This window comes from Phoenix dactylifera, chromosome 15 (assembly GCF_009389715.1).
Source record: "Phoenix dactylifera cultivar Barhee BC4 chromosome 15, palm_55x_up_171113_PBpolish2nd_filt_p, whole genome shotgun sequence".
Taxonomy (NCBI): domain Eukaryota; kingdom Viridiplantae; phylum Streptophyta; class Magnoliopsida; order Arecales; family Arecaceae; genus Phoenix; species Phoenix dactylifera.
This window is the reverse complement of record NC_052406.1, coordinates 356772-380270: the sequence shown is the minus strand read 5'-3', so window position 1 is coordinate 380270 and position 23499 is coordinate 356772. Positions and strand designations below refer to the sequence as shown.

The window sequence follows — 23499 nt, the reverse complement described above, 5'->3', positions numbered from 1 at the left end:
TGAGACCTTACATTAAAATAACTCCAATCGGATAAGAATAATGGGTGAACCAATATAGAAGAGAAATAACTGATCTGCCCAAGTTTACAGAGTATTAAAGGTTCTCTACATAGAAAATCTTCATGTTGAGTTGATTCCAGGATCCAAACAGCCACACAGCACACAAATTAAGCAAGTGCAGAAAGCATCAACCATAATCCTACGGTAACGTGACAACATTCAGATGAAGCTGTCCACATCCCGAATTAAGATTGCATAGTTTCATCTTCACCGACCTCTCTTGGAACTTCATTGAACATGTACTGGCTCTGGTATTCCATTAAATACTGTGTCGATCTTTTCACATCAAGAAACAGCTGATACGCCCTACTTATATCCTCCATCTCCACAATCTTACCCCTTCTCTTCTGGCAAGCAAGCGCAGCTGCTGTGATCAAGTTGATTGCGTACCTCAAAGAGGTCTCTGCACCGATTTTTGTTAGAAGAACCTTTGCATCCTTGGACATTTCTACATCTTCCTCTTCACATCTGATGTCAAGAATCTTCCGGATCTCCTCCTCAGTGTATGGCTGAGTAGATATTATAAGTAGGCGGTCGAGGAAATCAGGTGGGATTCCATGGGGAGATCTGTAGTTTGTGCCGCGGATGGTTGTGATCCCTCGGTTTGTTGCAATGACGAGAATGGGGGCCATGTCATTCTCCAATGCTCGATTCAGGAATGAGAAGCACTCAATGTCAAGCATGTGGACCTCATCAATGAACAGGACACCAGGGACAATCTCAGCTTTTCCTTCCTCTCTCCACTCTGCCACTTTTGTATCTATCTGCTCTCTGACTTCAGAACGGATTTCACCAGTGTCCCCGGTAAAGAGTGCTAAAAAGCCTTGAGTTCTGGATATTGGAAATCAAGAACCAAACTAAATAATGAATCCAAAATTGAAATTTTAAGAGATGTAAAAATAGCTACACCATAATTTTGGTGTGCTTATGATGAAATTTCTGGATGTTTATTCGTAAAGGATGGTACACAAGAAAATGAAAAAATAATGTGGTAGAAGAAAAACAACAGACTTCCTCACATCCCGTGCGGGTAAAAGAGGGAAAAAATTGCCAATACATTTATTGGTCCAAGCAATATTCATTAATCAATAAATCTGGGTACAAGCAATAAAAATTATTCACTCAATAAATCTGTGACTATTAATTTGGAAGGTAATATCTTTCAAGGCATAAAGCACATACAATCAAGAAAGAGTAACTGGGTTCTTAGGAGACAGGCTTAAAACATGTTCATGTAAATTTTGAGTAAACGTTAGACTGGATCCAATGGCCTCAATAATTCATCTGTGAATGCACATGCCATATATAACATAATAAACATGAAAGACAATTTGCACACACTGTACAAACAGAAAGTCCATCATCTCAACATCCAACCCTTCCAGCAGGTCATGGACAGAGAATAAGCTCAGTACATACTGAAAACGTGATGCAGCAAAAGTTTCCTTTAAATAATTTGCAACTTGACCAATAGACCAAAGAAAAAGTTTAGACTGCAAGAATCATACAAAAGTTGGGGAAATGATGCTCATTAAAAGAACCTGCATGGGCATTATCCTTCCATTCTCAAATCCGACTACTCATATAATCCATGTTTCTTCCTTCATGCAAATGATAATCTTTACAAAACCACCTATTATTTATCAAATGGCATTTTTCCCCTTCATCATGAGGATCCAACACACCCAAGTCTTACCAAGAAGTAGAGTAAAAGCTTGCTTCTTAATTTGCTCTTCACACAATGTTTATTTATTTTCTTCTACTTTTGAAAAGCCTCGCTTTTCAATTCCTAAAAAGTTTATTTTTTAAAACAACTGAGAGGCAAACCAATCATACACCCACTTCCATGACTAGCAATCTGATTAATCAACCCACCCATTCCAAGATCCCATTCACTCTCTAATAAGCTAGTACAAAATCTTGATCCTGTTTTCCTTTGAGCTCTTCCCTGACATGAGATCAACCAACCACATGCATGTACACAAAGAAAGGAAAAGGTTTACACTGTTTAAAAAAAAGAAAATGTGAATTAAAATGCATAGGGTAGTATGGTTAAATGCCAGCCAACCATCTCAACTCATCAACAGGAATATGACGTTACAAAACCAAATGGTGGAAGATCAATTGAAGCAATCCAATAGCATACAAGGGAGATATGCACACTCAGTTCCACCTACCCTTCTTAATTCAAGAAAAACTACCAATTCCATAGAAACATACCTTTATCCTTGTATAATTGGATTTTGTCTTGCCTCTCCCATCAAGACATAAAAATCTGACTCAATGTTCAGCTCACAAGCATTTTGCACCCATCATTGGGTTCCATATATACAAAACTAGCAAAGTTCTCCGAACGCCATTGAAAGAAAACAAATCTCAAAGGTTAAGCACTCTCATCCCAACAATCTTCTACAGTCCTTGCTACAGCCTGGAAAACACATCTGTCACTGTATTGTGTCGACGCCACAGCATGAAACCAGCTCACCTGTCCCAAGTGAAAAACGAATCTACATAGCATCCAACCATCTTACCCTCCTCCAGTACAAAGATCTTGCTTGCAAAGCCTATAAAGTAACTAAAACATCTGAGAAGACTGAACAGAAGAATTCTAGCCCCACCCAAAATCTCATGAAAAGATATAATTTACTTCGCAGATGACGCTTGTGTCTCTCCAAGGGCTTTGCTCTCATCAAAAAACCAAAACATTAAGAGATTAAACCTCTATCAACAATAATTTTGTGCACCACTCTTAAGTTACCAATGAAATTACTTTACTTTTTATCCACTAGCTCTAGGCTTTAGGTTAATTTCCTATACCCACTACAATTTTTCTAATGATCCCCAAGCATAAGATCTTAAGAATTGTAATTCCCTCCAAGATTTTTAAGTTAGGCTGTATAATTTTTCTTATTTCATAAGCTTGCTCACAAAAGTTTGCAATTACATATAACTCTTTTCTTCTTAATCATCCCTGAATATCTCTTTTAAGGATTCTAGTACCAGCAACTCTATTATCGCCACTCTTAACTAGTCAGAGCTAAGACTCTTAAATCCACTTTCAAATAAACCTCCTCTTCACATTCCCCATTGAATGGTTTGAGCTAAGACATCACAAACACTTACAATATATTTCCACTTCTCCCCAGTTTCCAATCAATTTATCTCCAAAATAAAGAAACGTTAAGACAACAAACCCTTCTACTTCAGAATTTTTTATTGCCTCTTTTGCTCCATTCCGGGCCTTCTAAACTCCCTTAACCCTAACCAGTACCTCATTATATTCAAACAATTCCTACATGTGAATGTCAAATATGACGTTATGATGATACCAACAGAATTACTAGCAAAACAATCATTCACTACCATGGAGTTAACACCTCCCTCTGATGTCAATAGGGTGTAAGCCTTGGTAGCCACCCCTCCAAAGCTTCAGCCCTTAGTTACCCTTGCCTTGCTAGCTTGTGACTTCTTCATTTGAAATTCATTGCCTATTTCAATAAATTTTGTTCGAACCAACATTCATAAAACCAACTTAGCAATGACCTTGATGTCCATCTCAACAACTAAGATTTATGACATCAATGTGTCTTGCCCATGACCCCCATAGTAGGCGACACGAGTAACATGTAAACAGAAGTTATACAATTGAAATGCATTCTAGGTTACTTGCTTTCTTGATAAAGGACAATATGAAGATCTAAGAGAAAGTTTGATGCAGCTACACAATTTATCACCTTTATCATACTAAACAGATTTGACATTGCTAGTGAATACTACCTAAACATACATAACATACCATACAAACAAATGTAACCACAAAGCAACACAGTTACACAAGATACTAGATTAAAAAACAAGGGCAACAAAAAAAAACAAAAAGAAATGTGAAACTATTATATAATAGTGTGTTTAAGATAATAGCATACAAAGCTAATAGTATATCCAAATTATCCAGCAACAACAAAACAGATCAAACAAATCTGGAGAAACCACTATTAATTTGTGTAGGTATTTCCCAATATTGTACAAGCATTAAGAAACCCAATCCATTTACTGATCACACCAGTCCTGATGTAGTAAAAACAAGTCCAGGAGATTCCAATATTGCAAGTTTACACAAGTAACGACTGGCACTATATATTCTATTAGGAAAAAGTTACCTATGCATGCACTAATCATCATTTATACGGAAGAAACCATAAGGGCAAATTACATTTGATATGATCGCAAGGCAATGACATACCACTCTTTCCACAGGTAAAAAATCAAAGGAATTGACTCATGCTACTGAATGTGAAATTTCAAACTCATCCAGCTTCCCCTTTTATGCATAGTACTGAGGGGAACAGTCTTATGGAATCTAATTTAACTATTCTCATTACCAATTGATTATTTTAATAAGAAATCTCCAGCCATAAAGCATTGGTTGAACTCTTCTTTTGTGTCAAGAAGATTGCTAGAAAAGCCATATACTCCCAATAAAAGGTAGAAGAATGGGACCTATTTCAGAGCATATAATGCTTCAACCACGTGATTCAATTTCACCTCTTACACAAAAAAATAGTTAATGCAAAAAAACTAACAATGTCAATCATTTAAATAGAACTTTTACCCTGAGCTCATGCAATGGAGCTATAGACAGTCAAGCAAAAACCAAATCCATTAAAAAATTTAATCTATGGACAGCAATATAGTGGTAAAGGTCATAATGCCAAAGAAATCATCACCAATAGGCATAGAGAAAAACAAGGGGCTGGAGGGTCATAAGCACCTATACCACAAAGAAATATTTTCAACAAAATGAGGAAAGACGTCTGTACAATCATAACCATAGAACACTAATCAAGAAGGTGTCCTCTGGACTTAAATCTTGTATCATGCAATGTTGCATGGGCACAGACACAAAAATTAGGTTCAAGCATGTATCAGTGTCGACTTAGCAAGAGGAAAATAAGGATATTACAAGATTCATAGAAAGAACTGATTTTAGCTAAGAAATATAAATATTTAATAATGTATAGAAGAAAACATTAAAAAACATTGTTTCCAGGGTCTCCCAATATGCACGTTTCTCATTTAACATCCCAATTAGCTTAGGAATTTTACAAATTTCAATTTTTGCAAAGCTATTTTGAGACCTTGATATTGACCAACCCCTAAAAGAACAAAAGCTCAATTTTGACAACATTATGGTGGGTTGAATTCATCATGGGAGTCCAACTCTACACCAATTTACAAAAGCTGCAGTTGAAAATATTTGCTAAATATCCAGGTATTTGACATGCATCTGGTTCAAATACATATCCAACACAGATTCTAGGAGTTGAAAGCAAGTGCCCAGGTAACACAGCCATTGTGATCAAAGTGTTAGATTTTTTTTTCTGACTTGATCACTATTTAATATTGTAAGCAGCAGCATTACTGGCTCATACATTAGGAAAAGCATATGTTAAATGCAACATTCAAAGCTCAACTCCTTTGTGAAGTTCGATAGTATTGTGCTCATAACACCACGACCACCTCCAGCAGCCTCATCACCATTCATAGACCATAGTTACTTCACCAATACCCACATTATATTTGTATTTACCAATTCGAATAAGCGGGTTTTCAGAAAAAACTTAATTTATTTGCATATTGTCAAAATCATTTTGTTTTTATTTTTGTACAATTGGTCCATTTTAAACTTTGCTAGACCATAATGCCCTTACACTCAAATGAATGCACACATTTAGCTCTGTGTTGCACTCATACTAATAACTGGTGCACACATTAATACAAGCTAATGCACATGTAGAAATAGTAATGCCCCAATTATAGGCATATGATGGTCCAGCAAACTCAAAAAATGAACCTTTCTATTAAAAGAAGTATTAAAGTGACCCCTTTTAGCTTGTACGAAGATAAGGTGGATTTCCATTTAAACTTGCTCCTTTCTGAAACTTGAGTGAAATTTTTTTATTCTATGATATGTGAGAATGGTACACAGCTCATCATATTCTTACGAAAGAATTCCAAGAAAATCTTCTCAGTTTAGGAATACTTGAATCGGAATTTTTTTTACCAAATTGCTTGTATAAACACGAATGTAAATGCATAATATATGGTGCCCGATTTATGAATGCAACCTATGTACACATATAAACATTTAAGCAAAATAGATTATAGGCCGATGAATTTGAGTATCCACAATGTTGATCATGACCTACAACATCAAGAATACCTAAGAACCAAAATACATGTTTTTAAGGACATTTACCCATGCATCACCAGTCAAAAAACATATGGTACACAAATCTTGGTTCCACACTGTTGATTAAGAACATATTAAGACATAACTGAGCCAAAATTTAAAAAAAACATATGAATTTTTGTTTCTAGATTTTCTTTTTGATGTTGTAGATCAACAAATGATTCTCAATTCAAAGTGTTTATCATTGATTTTGCACCAGAAGAGACCATTCTTCCTATTTCTCTATACACACAGACACATGTAATTTTGTACGCAAGCACATGGACATATTTCCAAGTTCTTAGCAGATATTTGCTAAGCAAGGTTGTATTAATACCTGAAAGCATCTATGTTCAAAACTATCCCAGTACATCTATATGCATACCTTCTTAATTTTCTTAATTAAAGAGCACAAAACATGAATTGTTACATTTGTTCTATGTCAGATGAGTAACCAGACTGTTGAATCATCCTTCCTTAAGCAAGTATCCTGCTGTAAAATAGTAAGTGTTAATCTTATCGTTTGTGGACATGACATCTGCAATCTAAAGTAACCATCAATATAGTTGCAGACTTCATAGAAGGGCATTCACATTTTATTCATTTTATTGAAGATTAATGTTTCCTAAACCCATGCTCTCACCACTTCAAAACTTTAAATGATCCTCAATTCAAAGTTTACCCGCTTCTAGCTTTGCCAATTAACTCTTATCTGCTCATAGTGTTTTTAGGAGAATCTAAAGGAAATAAGCAAGCTATATCATATCTACTCGAAGAAATACTTTAACTTGGGTAGAGTCAACTATGTTAAAAGTTAGCCTAAACAATATTAATCAATGGAAATCATATCATATTGTATATTTGTATTACAAACAAATACCCAATACATCCCTATATAGTATATACTATACAAGTTTCTCAACTTCAAGATACCATATAGACTGACACATTAACATGAGCACTAAGAAGAAACAACTTGGAAAAGAAAATGATGGTCAACTATCACACTACTTCTCATTTTAAAATGTGCTATCAAGGAGAAAGTTTTTATAAATTTTTTCAAAAATTCCTCGCATTTATGGATTAGCAAACTCTTTTAAAAAAGGAAAACACCACCTTTATTATATAATTTTCCAACATTAAAGGATACAAAATAATCATACCAAGTGCCTCATCTAACTATAACGAAGGTGCATACTCTTTGTTGTTTATTATATACATTGAGAATGACATATTTTAGAACAAGTAATTATGGCTCTATGTTGCTAAGTGGTTGAGATTATTGCAATGTAACTTCCACCATATAAATTCAAACATTAAAATTAGATAACATCATAAAGCTCATTTGTTTTGTACCAAAGTTTCTTATGCAAGTTCATTAGAACATAAGACATGTCACAAGTTCATTAGAATATCAGACGTGAATTATTCCTCATGATAATTGTCCTAAACATTATCCTTGTATGCCCAGAAAAGAACAACTGCATGGTACAACATTAGTTACTCAAACCGATTAAGTGATGACTTAGAGCAACAAAGAGCAAATGGTCTAACAGAATATGCCAGATTTGAGGATTCTTGGGGCTCATCTGGTCTCTTGCTGGAATTTCTTTATAAAATCAGAATTTGACACAAAATTGAATTGGCAAGGTAATTATCCTATAGGTATTAGCTATCTTAAGATTAGGGATCTACAGTATAAATAGGGTTTTGAGGCCCAAACTTGACAAAAACAAAGAAATTACACATTGGTGGAACTTATTACAGCAATAAACTTTTATGGACTCGAGAATGAAATTAGAAAAAGGATTTTTTAAACTCTGGCAACCAACACACAGACTCCTTCATTACTGCCTCAATTGCAGCTTCAAAAGTAAGCTTCTTGACACCAGTCCACCTATTTCCACATTCCTTTCTTCTTAAGAAGATCAGTCAATGGAGCCGCCCACCTTGAGTATCCTTGGATGAATCACCTATAGTGGTGAAAAAGTCCTAAGAAAACTCAACTCTGCTAATTTTTTTGGGGGTTCCCACTCCTTGATAGTATATCGCTTGTTTTTAGCCTTCATGGTCAATGGCCTGCCTACTAGACTGACCACATTCATTAACAACCAGCTACTGATTGAATTGATTGAGCTTGCATCTGCACATCTTGTTGGACAGGCCAATATGGAAAGGGGTTTTTAGATACCTTAGGGTTGTTAACGAAAGGAATAAGTAAGGTTCATGCTTGCTATTGATGGTAATCTAACCTACTATGAAACTATTCCTATAGTTTTCACCAAAAAAAAAAACACTATTCCTATGGCTATAACCTTTTTCCTTCGATAATAAAAAAAAAATTGCAAAAGCAAAGTTGATGTACGGTTCTGTGTGTTTTGGGCTTTACCTATGTTTTGTAACTAACCGGCCTAAAGCCCAGATAATGGAGGGTTCGGTAGGTCAATGGCTAGTATAAAATTATAGTCAAATCATATGAGCATGAATTCTAAGAAAAAAATGTTAGGCATTCTTTACTAGCAATGTGTTGCATCAAACCCTCAATGCAGTGAAAAGTGGGCAAAGGTTAACTAGAGTGTTCCCCGAAAGCAACACGCCACATCGACGCCTAAGCATGGTGAGAAGCAACAGTTCCACTTTAATGGATGGATGTGGGAAAAGAACTTAGTCTAGGAAAAAAGGATATGTTTAGCATCTTAGGATATAGGATCGTTGACAAGCAAATTAATGGAACTAGCAGATATAATGGTCAAGAGGAGAGTTAACATAGCATGCTTGCAAGAGACTAATTGGATAAGAGGAAAAGCAAAAAAGGTTGGTAGGATAGGTTATAAACTTTGATATATAGGGAAAGATAGGAATAAAAATAAAGTAGGAATTATTGCAAATAGAAGTTTAAAAGATAAAATTGTAAACATTATAAGAGTAGGAGTTAGAATAATCGTAATAAAAATGGTTTTAGGAGAGGAGGCTATTAATAGTTAGTGTTTATGTTCATCAAGTAGAATTAGATGATGCTAAAAAGTAACGCTTTTAGGATTCAAGAGATTCCTAGTAGAGAAAAGATATCTATCAGAGAAGATTTAATTGGGCATGTAAAGAAATATGGGGTAGGTTTTGAAAGGTTGCAAGAAGATTATAATTTCAGAGATAGAAACAAGAAAAGAGATACCATTTTGGAGTTCACAGTAGCATATAACCTAGTATTAACTAACACCTACTTTAAAAGAAGGACTCTTACTTGATAACTTTTAAAAGTGGCCATAATACTAGTCAAATAGACTTCTTCCTTACTAGAAACATTAATCAAGTTTTGCGTAAAAATTGTAAAGTTATATCCGGTGAGAGTTCAACCACCTAACATAAATTGATAGTTTTGGATGTGTATCAGAAAATGGAAGAGAATGACTGAAAAAATAGAAATTCGTGAACTAAGTAGTAAAATTTGCGAGGAAAGAAACATATGACTTCTAAGGATAAAATGTTGAAGGAACAAAAATGAAGTCTAGATGGGAAGATAAATACCATTTGAGAAGAGATGGCTAACAGTATTAACAAAGCGGCCACAGAGGTATTAGGATAATCAAAGGAAAAAACACTATCTAGTAAGAAAACTTGGTAATGAAATGAGAAAGTTCAGTTAGGGCCAAAACTAAAAAAGTGTGCTAAAAAGACTACCTAAATGTAGAAATGGAAAACGATATAGAAGCTATAAAATGGCCAAGAAGAAAGTTAAAAAGAAGATATAAGAGGCTAAATTTAAGGCGTATAAAGAATTATACTACAAATTAGAAACTAAAATGGGAAAGATATCAAACAAAGTTGTAAAACTAAGCAAAAGGACTTGATTCAAGTTAAATACATCAAAGATGAAAATAAAAAATTTAGGTTAAGAAGAATGAGATCAAATAGCAATGAAGTCATTTGATAAGCTATTCAATGAGAATTACGTAGATGATTTAGGATACCTTATTAGTTCTATTAATGAGAGAGATATTAGGTATACATATAAAATTAAAGTATGAAGTAAATGCTACGTAAAACATAAAAATACGAAAAGTGATTAGACATCATGAAATCTCTAAGGCTGCAAATGGGTCGGGTCGACCCGTGACCCGACCCGACCCGACCCGCGTAGACCCGACCCGATCCGAATTTTAGGACCCGCGGGTCCGGGTCGGGTCCTAAAATTGGACCCGAATCATTTTCTGGGTCGGGTCTGGGTTTACCGAACGGACCCGACCCGACCCGAATGGACCCGAATGTTTCAAATTTATCAAGTAACAGATGTAGCTTGTGATTTTTCTTCTTGTCTTCAATCTTCATTCTTTAGATACTCTTCTGTTGCCTGTTGGAATACTCAAAACATTTTGATAACCTCCACGAAGCTTCATTTTCTTCATGGATGAGCCATCTCCACCTGAAGCTCCTCGGGACCTTCCCATTGCTGAAGAGTTCCAGGATCCCACAGAACCAAACACAAGGACATTGACCATCAAAATAGCAGGATCCTCGGCCGATAATGGCGAGAAGTCTGCTCCCATCTCTCCTTCCATTTCAATCTCTCCGCACTTGAACTCCCCCTCCCCACCTTCCTCTGCATTTGTTTCGGCATTACAATCGCCTTATATATCTCCAAGGGCCTTGGAACCGCCCCCAGAGAGGTTGAAGAGGGAGCTGTTCAGAGATGTGCCTTACTTGCTGGTCATCGACAATCTTGAGACGGAGAAGGAATGGTGGGAAGGAAAGGACCTGCATGATTTCATTCCAAGGAACACCGAAGCTACCCATGTCATTGTGACGACCCGGCTCGCGAAGGTGATGGTCTTCGAGCCCATGCAACTCCCACCTCTCTCTTTGGCCGACTCGATGCTGCTGATCAGAGGAAGACGGAAGAAGGACTACCCTGCTGAGGAACTGGAAGTGCTAAGAAAATTTGATGAGAGATTAGGAAGATTAAGCTTCGGGTTGTGGGTGATTGGATCGCTGCTATCCGGATTGGACCCGATCGGACCCGAACCCGACCCGAATCAGACCCGGACCCGACCTGAACCCGACTCGGACCCGACCCGACCCAACCCGATCTTCAACCGGGTCGGGTCCGGGTCCAAAATTGGGACCCGAACAAAAAATCGGGTCGGATCGGGGTCACCTAGGACCCGACCCGACCCGACCCATTTGCACCCCTAGAAATCTCTATGGAGATTTGGAAGATTTACGTGACATTGGAGTACTTCATTGACTAATTTGCTTAATAAGATTTTAAAAACCAAGAAGATGCCTGATGAATGGAGAAAGAGCACCATACTATTTATTTATAAGGATAAAAGTGACATTCAAAATTGTTCTAACATAACATAAGCCATAACATGAAACTTTAGAACGTAGCGATTAAGCATAAATTGAGGTGTGACAAAAAAATATCAGAGAATCAATTTGGCTTTATGCCAAGAAGGTTGCTAATCGAAACTATTTTTTTCTTATGAAAGCTAATGGAGACATATTAAAAAAATTATAAAAAACCTCATGTGATGTTTATCGATTTAGAAAGAACATATCATAATCCTTAGAGAAGATATATGGTAGGTGTTAGAAAAGATAGTAGTTTTGATTAGATATATTAATGTAATTAAGGACAAGCACAATAGAGCGGTTACTAGTGTGAGAACTACTAATGGTTCTTTCATTTTTGCACTAATTATGGATCAGCTTACTAAGCGTATTCAGGACAATATTCCTTATACATCCAATTTACGGGAGACACATATCTTAGCGGATGAAACTAAAATCAGAGTTAATCAAAAGTTGAAATTATGGATATGCAATGGGTAGAGTACCTGCAAAATTTTCCCTACCCATATCTAAACCCATTTAAAATTCTACTGCCCAAACCAGTCCCAAATCCAATGAAAAAATTGCTCAAAAATTCCAAACCCCATCAAAAAATGGTAAATCCGTCGGGTACCCAAACCCACCCAATTAATCTTTATTCGAATCAGGTGGATCCGGTACCCTACCCGACCCAAAATTAAAAAAAAATAATAATAAAAGATGGATGCAATAGAGGAAAAGATCTTTGCACAATGACTTGAATATAACTAAGATTCGTAATACCAACATTAAGTCCACAATCCCCTCCCCCTCTACTGTAAATATATTTTTGTAAAATTTTATAAAAATATATATTATGTATAATCGGGTTCAGATAGTGGGTACCCGAGGGTTAAATCTCAAACCCGTCCCAAACCTTAATATGTTTTAATTTTAAATCTCAAACCCTATAGGGTTTTGCTAAACATATCCTATTAGGGTTCGAGACAAATTGGATACCCAACAAAACCCGCTCGGCTGCCACCCTAATTATGGAATGCATTAAAATCCAAGGACTTTAGGTTAAGTAGGACTAAGAAGAAATATATTGAATGCAATTTTAGTAAAATTAGAAATAAAATTGAAGGTGGAATGAAAATTAAGAATTATGAAGTTCCTGAGAGTGATCATTTTTAGTTTTTAGCATCGATTACTCATAAAAAAAAGGAAGATTGAAGAGGATGTTATCCAATACAATTGAAGTATGTTGAATAAAATGGAGAAGTGCAACTATGATATTACATGATCTTTAGGATACCAACCAAGTTGAAAAAAAAATTATATGACCGGCTATACTCTATAGTGTAGAATGTTGGACAGTTAAATGACAACGTATGCATAAAATGAGTGCGGCAAGAATAAGAATGTTAAGATAGGTGTGTCGTAGTACACGAAAAGATAGAATAAAAAATAAAATCATTTGTAAAAAGCTGGAGGTAATACCAATTGAGAACAAATTGAGATAAGGACTATTTGGATGATTTTAATATATACAACGTAGGCCCAAGAGATACACTAGTACGAAGGAGTAGTTTGATACATATCGAAAGAAAGAGTAGAGATAGACCCAAAAACACATGGGATGATATAGTAAAGGACTTGATATCTCAATATCTTTCAAAAAGTATGGCCCTAAATCGAGTAGAATGGAGAAAAAAATCAAAAAATAAATTATTGATTTTAAAATAGATTAATAATAGAATTTGAATTACTAAAAGCAATAAATAATTATTCAAAGGCAATTTACAACAACAAAATCCAAAATATCTATAGATGGAATAAGCATATCACAAATTACAACCATAATAACCAATAATTTATTCGCAAAACAGCAATTAACCAAAACCATGCGTGGAGAATATATCAAAACTAACCATATATGACCTATATTCTGAAATATGTTACCATGAATGAGTTTTATGGATCGGGTTGGTTTGTCTCCGGGTTACCAAACCCAAAGCAATCCATTCGGGCCTCTAAAAATTGGAACCTAAACCAACCTAATATTATTTTGAAAATCAATCCAACAAGGTTGGCTCGGCTCCTAGATTGACCCAAACCCATATGCCCCTCTACTTTTTCGTAGTATGCCTTGGGTTCTTAAGAAGTTAGCTTATACTGAATACATACTTAATGTCTAGGGTATTCTTTCATCTCATGCTTGCTTTAAGTCTTTTGAATAGGTCTTTTAGCACTACTTTTATCTTGGCTGAAATGAAGATTTCACTTTTTACCAATACAATATGAAGCACTTATCCATATGATTTATATGAAATACTTTGAAGATTACTTGCACTCACTTTGCCTTCCATAAAGTAAGTTCTCAAAAACAAAATCTTTAATCTTGTGGAGCTAGGGCTCAATAGGAACTAAATGAACCCAAACCATGCTAGGCCTTGAATTTGTCTTCTGAGCAAGTCCTAGTTAACAAAAATAGGCCCAAGTCCAAGCTGATCCAAACTCAGGCCAATATGTAGCCACTTGATATTAAGCAATGGCCCAACCCAAACCCGACCCAACTTGTTTGATGCTGAGTGTTAGTTTGCATCAATGATGGTGCATCCTTAGGTCAAGACATAGTCCAAATTTGATGGAACAAAGCCACCAAGAAATTGATAAGGATAAGTGCAAAGACTATGTCGGTGCAACATAGCAATCACAGTATTCTCATACAATACATAAGCAACAAGCTTTCATACTTCGCTTGTTAGCCTATTGTAAGTAGCCATGTAGGCCCATGTCCAAGACATACATGTTTAAACTAACCACACTAGGTAGGATCAACTTAAATAAATGTAACATATTGCTTGCTAGGGAAATCAACTAATCATGAACTTTTACCTACTTATTAGCTATTCGATGTAGCTGCTAAGCATGGAGACTATCTGTACATTTTTATGCCTCTTCTATTGAATATAACATTACTTGGTATCAAAATAGAGAGTGTTGGCAATTCTTCTAGTTCATTACTCACCTCTTTGCAGCTTCAAGTAGACCTGCTTTATCAAACTGCTTATGCACATAGACATATCTATGTCTATATTTTTGTTCTCTATCCTCCGATTTTGCCCTTTCATCCTCTAAAAGTAGAGTGCTTGTCCAAATTTTCTTGCTTTTCCTTTTACCTCTTCTTTTGTTTTTTTTTTTTGATGGAATTCCTTTTACCTCTTCTAACATGACCTCGAGCGGGCACCGCAATCCACTGATTATTTGCACTAGCCTCATGCTGACTTTGCCAAAAAGCAACATCACACTTCTATTACTACCTCCAATACAGAGCTAAATGCCCCACGCTACCTCACTTGAACCTCCAGAGGCCATTATCATTGAGCTCTAGACTTGTTTTGCTAGAATATAGTTAATTTAAAATGTTAATATGAAAGAAAAACTGCATGTCGCATCCCAAGATCAGAAATGTTAAAATCAAGCAATACACAAAAGTTTTAAAGTTTAAAACAAAATCTTCCATTTCTTCATTCATTTTCGTCTATACAAAGATGTATTCACAAACAGTGCGTTATTTTAAGTTCATACCCATGATAGGATGACCTATAAGCATGATTGACAACTTGATAATACATTATGCAAAACAATACTTAATTGTGTCCGAAAATAGCAGACTATAAAAGCACTTCCCTATGGCAAATTTGTGAGTTCATGCCAATAGTGGGATGACCTACAAGCATGATTGACAACTTCAAAACAAGTCATGTGAAACAGTGCTACTTAACACGACTAGTCATAGAAGGCTCTAAAAAAACTTCTTTGGGGCTAGTGTGAACCTCAAAAGGGTTTGGAAAATTTATAAGGTAAGGCACATTGTTTGCTGCTGCTGTGAAAATTGTTCTTGGGATATTGACTTCATTTTTTTATAATGAGTAGGAAAAAACTAAGTACTAGTCAATGAAAAGATATTTTAATCATTTTAGTATTATATCAAGATATAATGAAATTCAAAGGGGATTAAAAGTCTATATGTTTATGTGTATCTAAAAGATTTGTAAAATTTAAAGGGGATTAAAGATTTCCCTTAATCTTCTTTGTTCTTTTGGTATTAGTTCTAGTTGGGGCCTTGCGAACTGAAGCAAATGTTGCTCAGTTGTTTAAGGGAGCACAAAAGTTATACATAAGAAAGTACCAAATCAATACTTTTCTAATGAATAGATCCGACCACAGCTTCAAATATGTAGTTCAAAGAGGCCAAATGGAAAATGAATCTCTGAATCAACGAAAAGGAATATTTTTCTAAACATAAAAAAGATTATTAGGCTCTTCCATGTTTTTCTCTCTCTGACTCTTTTCCTTCTTGCTCCTTTCTTCTTCAAAAGCACTCTTTCATCCACCAGGCTCAATCCTGCAATAAATTAGTTCATGGATCTGACTCCAAATACAGCATACAATAATCAATAGCTATTCAACCAAGGTTTGAAGTACATTCCCCTATCTTAAATATGATGTTGCATGATTACCAACATGATAGACACCAGCTATATTTGTCGGAATGAATTGATTAATACTTATCATGGATCCATACGTTAGTATGCTATGATACATAACAAGATGGATAAGTGTATATCAATGCAGACAAATATAATACAACCACAAATTTTTGAATTATATGGATTATTAGACTTCAATTCATATATGATGTTTATTTCATGTCAACGTTTGGTCAGTTATTAATCTCAATGATGTTCATATCCAAGCGGATTGAGTGGACTACATTTTTATGAAAATCAAAGAAGTATTTCAATGACTTTATAGCATGCTTAATCATAATCAGAGCTACATAAAATAGTTCGTGTAAGAAAGAATAATTTTCTCAATCTATCTTTTTCTGTATTTAACATATACTTTCTCAAGGTTTGGGGTTTGATGCGTGTCTATCCATTAAATGTTTCGAGCATGATATACAATACTTAAAGCCTAGTAGTCAATCCCTATGTATCTGCATCAAATCTACTTTAAACCTTACTTTACCACCCAAAAGGACACATAATCATATGTATTGAGATTTTCTGATCAGTGCCAATTTTACATCAAGACTAGCCACAAGCAACTTGGCATTCCCCAATTAATTCTTATGTCAACAATAAAATCTATCGCCACTAAAAGCGAAAGCACCTAAGCCCCATAAAATCTTTTACAACGGTCCCATTTATCCCCCTTTATCCAGGTATACCCTACTGTAAATACAATATTACCATTTATGCATTAATGCTTCTGAGAAAATTTAAAGAATTAATGAGAAACATGTGGTACATGAAATTGTCTTACTTGATGCCATCCCGGCAAAGATCGTCAAAATATTCATCTATTCGATTGCTTACAACTAGGTTTATCCCGAAAAGCTGACAGCACTGAATGGAGCATTAATAAAAACCAGAATATTTCAAATTCTGCTTTGTCTAATCAGCTTCATCAAAATCCTTTTACTAATTCTTTTCACAAACATATGATTCTTCCCCATTTGTGTTTGTGTTTCCTATTTCTACGCTTGCACTCACTTTCTCTCAGCGAGCCACCTCTATATGCTTTAGTTTAAGAAACATATGAGCTGAACCATTAAATCTGAGTTGCAACAGACTTAATTTAATTCAGCAGTCCTAGAACCCTACAAATGAGTGGCAGCGAAGTGTCAAAAACTTGAGATTTCAGTTCGGAATAAAATCAAACATATCATGCACAGTACAAGTTTAGAAAACCAAAAGTGAAGATTCTCAAACAAGTTAACAAATGTATCAACAACTTCACCGAATCTCCCAATGGCGCACAATCTCAAAGCAGCGCAGTTTGTCAAAAAAAATGGAAAAGAAAAAGAATTTTTGAGAGGAAGAGAGAACGCCAAACCTGCTGTTGATGACATCGATCTCATGAAGGGTGACGCAGTGCACGACCTCCTTCCTCTTCTGCAGCTCCCCCTCAGGGCACCTCACGAACTTCGTATGGGGTCCCACCGCGTCGTAGTCCCTGGACCGTCCGATGGACCGCCCCAGCTTAGTGACCTTCCCGGAAACCTTATCCAAGGCAATCACATCCCCGCTTTGCACCTTCTCCTTCGTCAACGACTCGATCATCTTGTTGCCCAAATCGTACACCGTCTCCATGTCGGTGGTCTTGAGCGTCAGCTTCCCGGTCTTGAAGGCCGACGAGGACTGGCCGGAGCCGCTTGCGCTGCCTCCAGCGGCGGCGGGGCGGTCGATGGTGATCTCGACGACCTCGCCCTCGATGATCTCGGCCTCCTCCTTGATGCGGACGCCGATGGCGCGGCGGAAGGACTGGGTGAGGGCCTCGGTCTTGGACATCTCGAGGGAGAAGAGCTCGGAGCCGGAGACGGTGGCAAAGGGGGTCTCCTGGCCGAGGGACTTGGCGAGGCCCATGGCAATGGCGGTCTTGCCAGTACCGGGCTGGCCGGCGAGGAGGATGGCGCGGCCGGCGATCTTTCCCTCGCGGATCAGCTGGAGTATGAGGCCAGCGGCCTTGCGGGCGGACTGCTGGCCGACCATGCCCTCGGAGACAGCGCGGGCCTCCAGAGCGGAGTCGAGGCCCAGCCCGCGGATGTGGGAGTGGGCACCGATACGCTCGATCCGAGTGAGGTCCCGGCTCTCCGAGAGCCTCTTGAGCTCCGCCATGGCAGCAGAAAGGGAGAAGACAGAGCGAGCTGCGGAGGCGAAGACCAAAGGAGAGAAGAACGAATGCTGATACGGGAAGAGGGCGAGGGTTTTAGTAGGGGCTCGGCGGCAAGAGACCAATGGAGTACAAGAATACACCAATTCGAGCTCGCACGTGTTATGCGCGTGCCTTAAGATAAGTGTAGAGTGAAAAACAAAAAAACAACCACAACAACAACAATGTATTATTGTTATAATAATATATATTATTATACAACAACAATAATAATTATTACTATAACAAATAATAGTTTATTATATAGTAATGCTAGTAATTTTATTATTACATAATATATGATTTTATAACAAAAACAATAATAATATATTTTTATTATATTATAATAGTAACATATCTCATTGTACACTAAAAAATTATTATTATAATAATAAAATATTATATAATAATGTTGTTTTCATATATAATAAGATATAATAATGTATAATATATAATAATCATATCATTATTATAGATAATAATATTATTATTATTATCATAATAATATAATATACTATTATAATAATTATTGTTGTTGTTATTGTATACTAAGATATATTATTATTATAATATATTATTGTTGTTGTTGTCATTATCAAATGTGAGGTGGAGCCAGAGGGTGGAGATGCACTGTCCAAATTGTAACCCCAACATAGGGTGAATATCATGTTAATAGTAAGATATATTATTATTATAATATATTATTGTTATTGTCATCATCAAATGTGAGATTGGGGCAGAGGATGGAGATGCACTGTCCAAATTGTAACCCCAATATGGGGTGAACAACTGAACATCATGTTAATGGTATGGTAGTCGTGTGCGCGGCTGATGATGTCGACGGAAAGATAAAGATGCATCCCGTAAGGCTTTAAAACTAAACTGGTATTTGCCGTGCATGCAAGAGAAATGAGTGCACGACGGTTGGAGTCTCTATTGTAAAGTTATTTTTGTAAACATATTAAAAGTACAGTTATAAGGAGAAGGCTGTTTTGCCCAAGAGTTTTGATTATGATAGTAGAGTATTAATTATGGGATGACTGATCTTCACATCTAAGGCATGTTTGATTATATTCTCTAATACGTTTGGTTCATGATTAAAATCGGAATTGAAATAAAATTTGAATACTAGGGAAGAATTGAGATTGGATTTTGAGGGATTAAATTGTTTCCATTTTTCTGTGGAAACGGAATGGGAGTAGAAATCTCTCTGACCAAGCAGCTAGAAGAGAAATCACTCAATTCTCTTTTCCATTCCAAATTCTAACTTCCTCCAACCAAACATACTCCTAAAGTCCGCAGATGCTAAGATCCTCTAATGCCTTACAATTGTTTTTAAAAGAGTGTTAGTAAGGCGCCACCAATTAAATTAATAAAGATAAATAAAAATTGAAATTGCATGTATCTTTGAATTGCACATATCCTCTCACAAACATAACAAGCATATATGCCTGTATTGTTCACAAACACAGCTCAGCACAAAAGAGCAAGAGGAAAAACAAGAAGAAAATGACAGGACCACGGTCAGCCATAAGGAACGAACAAAAACATCTGAAACATAAATTACTTTGTACTTGGCATGGGGGATCATTCTAAGCAGCAAGTAGAGTAAATTTTTTTTTTAATTAGTAACAATCTCAATAATACATGAACATACACAAACAATGAAAAAAATGCAGGCACATAATACGTAACCTCAAACAATCGTATATCCAATGAAGAGATGTTAAAAATTAACATGATTACTGTAAAAATATACCAAGAAAATGAGTATCAGCTCGAAAACCAGAACTCCAATTTTTCAGCTTCTAACTTATGCAGGACAATATACAATGGGCATGCATTATCCAAATTAGATCTCAAGAAAATATAATCAAGCTTGTGTTAGAAGTTCATCAATATCATTGCATGGCTAGACAAATATGAATTTAGGACAGACTAATCTGGTGCTAAAAAGTAACACTATGAATTACCTCACCATTTCTCGCTGCCATAAACAAAGGGGAGAAGGAGAAGGAAAGAGGGAGAGAGACTACATACTGATCATAACATCATCATAGGTCTCCAACATACATAGGAAATCTAGGAGGAAATGTACTCCAATCTTCTCAGCACAGTCGAGTGCTTTCAGTGACACTACTTCTCTATTGAAACATCAAAACTATACCATTGGCTCTCTGATAGTACTAAGTATTGCAACAATAGAACTAAGAGCTAAACCAATTTCTCATTTCAGCATTGGAAAAACTATAACAATCCAGAAAAATTATACCACTTCCCACAGAGAATTATATATGTGTGTGGATATCTATATATGTATGTATATAGATATAGATATCAAGGTTTTAAATACCAGTACGGAACCCTATATCTTTCTTCCAATGGCACAGTATTGATCATGATGGTCCATACCGAAACTAAACTTAAAAACCATTGTTACCAAACGGTATGGCCGATATGGTAGCCCTAATATTTACTGGTACAGTCCGATATGGCCAGAATGCATCGGTACATACCAGTACATGTATTTGGCATCCCAACGCCTATACCAATGCTGATTTCGCAATACAACGGAACAATATTAGTCATACCATCCCATTTTGGCAGTTTTATCTCCACACATCTACACACACATACACACACATATAGACACATATATGTATATGTATCAATTTATAAAACAACTTTCAACTTCAAATAAGCTATAAATCTAATAGTTTTTGTAGCTAAAAACTATAATCATCAAAAAAGAATGGTCCAACTATTCGCCAATATTTTACTCATACTTCATCCGCATGCAGCAAATAACAACTTCAAAAGAGTTAAAAATTATAATCTTTGTCTATTTATAGCTAACATTATAATCATCTGCGATAAAAGCTTACAATGATGATAGACAATTTCAACATGTACATCATCCATATGTGACAGAAAATTCAAACAAGTTATAAATCAAAAACATTCTTTCCTTTGTAGCTAAATATTACACCCACCAGGAAAGAAAGGATCCAGCATTTTTCTTTTCCTTTATAGCTATGCCTACAGCATCCTCGATGGGATGGGTGATGATGAGCTAAAGTAATAACTGTCGAGAATGAAATTCTACATTGCTTAAGGATAATTTCTACATATATGTAATCTGTAGGAGACAATAAAAAACAAGTTAGAAATCAAAGATGTTTTTGTTTCTTTAAAGCTAAACTTATAAATATGAAGAAAGAAAAGTTACATTGCTTACAAATAATTTCGGCATATATATCATTCAAGTGCGACAAAATACAACTTTAAATGAGTTATCAATCAAAAATAATCTTTTTACAGCTATTAAGTACAAGAAAGAAAAATCTTAAATGGAAAGTCTGTGATTCGATGAATTTTCCAAAAAAAGTGGAAAGTGTAAAACAACACAGAAAGCAAATAAATGAAGCAGATCAAGCAAATACTCAAAAATTTGGATGATCAAAAATTCCAGATTTGGTATAATATTAGATGAAGTTCAAAATTTCAAATATACTTGGACAGCTGTTGATCCTGATAAGTAACTCATGCAGAAGAAAGCTCCTAACATTTAAGAATAAATCGTGGCTTAAAAAATAATATGAAAGGAAAGAAAGATTCAAAGAAGAAAAATTAACAAGCCAATATAACATACATCCACAACAGGGAAAAGATTAGCAATTAACAATTACAGCGCAAGGAACTAGATAAAAGGTTCACTGAAATGCGGCATCTTGAACTGATATGAGTAGTAATATTAAAGTGATTCTGAAATATACACTAAAAGCAGCAATCTCCATAATAAATGAATGATTTGAGCTCAAATGAGCCAAGCTGTCAAATCTCTGAATTATGAGGCCAATCTGTCAAGTCGTCTCACATTAACAAAAACTGATGAATCAAAACCACAAATAAACCAGAAAAATGAAATTTTTAGCATATTAGACTCAAACATTAGATGTATTAAATGAATAGGCCAAGTAAACTAGGCAAAATTTGTTTCCATAAACAGTAGCATGAGTTATGTCTAAACCTGATAAGTTAGCAGATTATCCTAAAGAACCATTAGATTACATATGTTAAATGTGGCAGCAAGAACCACGCCACAAATTCATAACATGGAAGCTAATCTTTAAGCCAATGCTGATTGAAAGTCAAGATGGAAGCTTAGTGCCAAAATATACCCTTGGTAGGAAAACCTTAAAATTGACTTGAATGATATAATTTACACTCAAGAAAACCTAAAAATACAGACTAAGTGGAATCTTGCTTGCAGAACTCTTAAAATGACAACTAATCTATTGCATACATATACATACATGCATGCACGATGCAGATGCCAACCGGCATTTACTCAGCTTGTTGGCACCACAGTCCACGATGCTAGCTCTGAAAAGAGATCCTGAAATCACCTAGGAATGGTGGCACTCCAAGCAATGCTCTCAAAAAAAAAAAGTTGAAAAAAAGGCAAAACAATGCAGGAAAAGAAAATATAAAGTGCAATTGCTAGAAATTACCCATAAAATGAAAGAATTTGTAAGCATGAAACTAATCAATGCATGATATCTTCAAACGCAATTGCAGTATTCAAACAAGCAAAGCAAGAAAACCAAAAAGAATCAATTTTATGATCCACACTTTAAAGAAAATATGGCCTCCAATCTGCTCCCTGACTTGAAGGATTTTTATTCAACCACAGGATGTATTTGTTGCAAACTTAACTCCTCAAGGAATCATCATCAAGTACTGGGAATCTAGCCAACAAGATGACAAAAAACAATAAGTCTAGCTCACGCAATTTCTCTAAGGGCTTGTCTGGATTTTCCTACAAGATTGGGCTGAAAATCCTGTAGGATTCGTGAATTGGGCTACCAATAGAATTACAGTCTATAGGTTGGGCTAGCACTACATTTATAAAATACTCAGGAATAGCTTTGGAGAGGGCAATCCGAATCCTACAGGAAGAAAAAAAGGACCTCAGCAGGTCTTTTTTGTTTCTCCCTATAGGAATGGGCTAGAAAAAGTCTAGTTAACATGGGCTAGGCTAGCCAAGCCTTATATTCTGGAATCCTAGAAATCTTTGTTACAATCGTGAGGATCCAATAGGATTATCCAAACAGGCCCTAAGAGTTGATGGATTTCCAATTGCTTAATTTAAAGATGCCCATAATTTT

The 23499-nt window shown here is 35.8% G+C and overlaps 1 protein-coding gene across 1 annotated transcript; it reads right to left on the bottom strand.

Annotated features, from left to right (window-relative positions):
- LOC103718956 (ruvB-like 2) lies at window positions 1-18387 on the bottom strand. The gene is made up of 2 exons (XM_008807979.4): window positions 17513-18387; window positions 1-891 (listed from the first exon to the last, which is right to left on the bottom strand). Exons 1-2 carry the CDS (start codon window positions 18292-18294, stop codon window positions 246-248), a joined length of 1428 nt encoding a protein of 475 aa, XP_008806201.1. The 5' UTR covers window positions 18295-18387; the 3' UTR covers window positions 1-245.
- Window positions 18388-23499: the final 5112 nt, after the last annotated feature.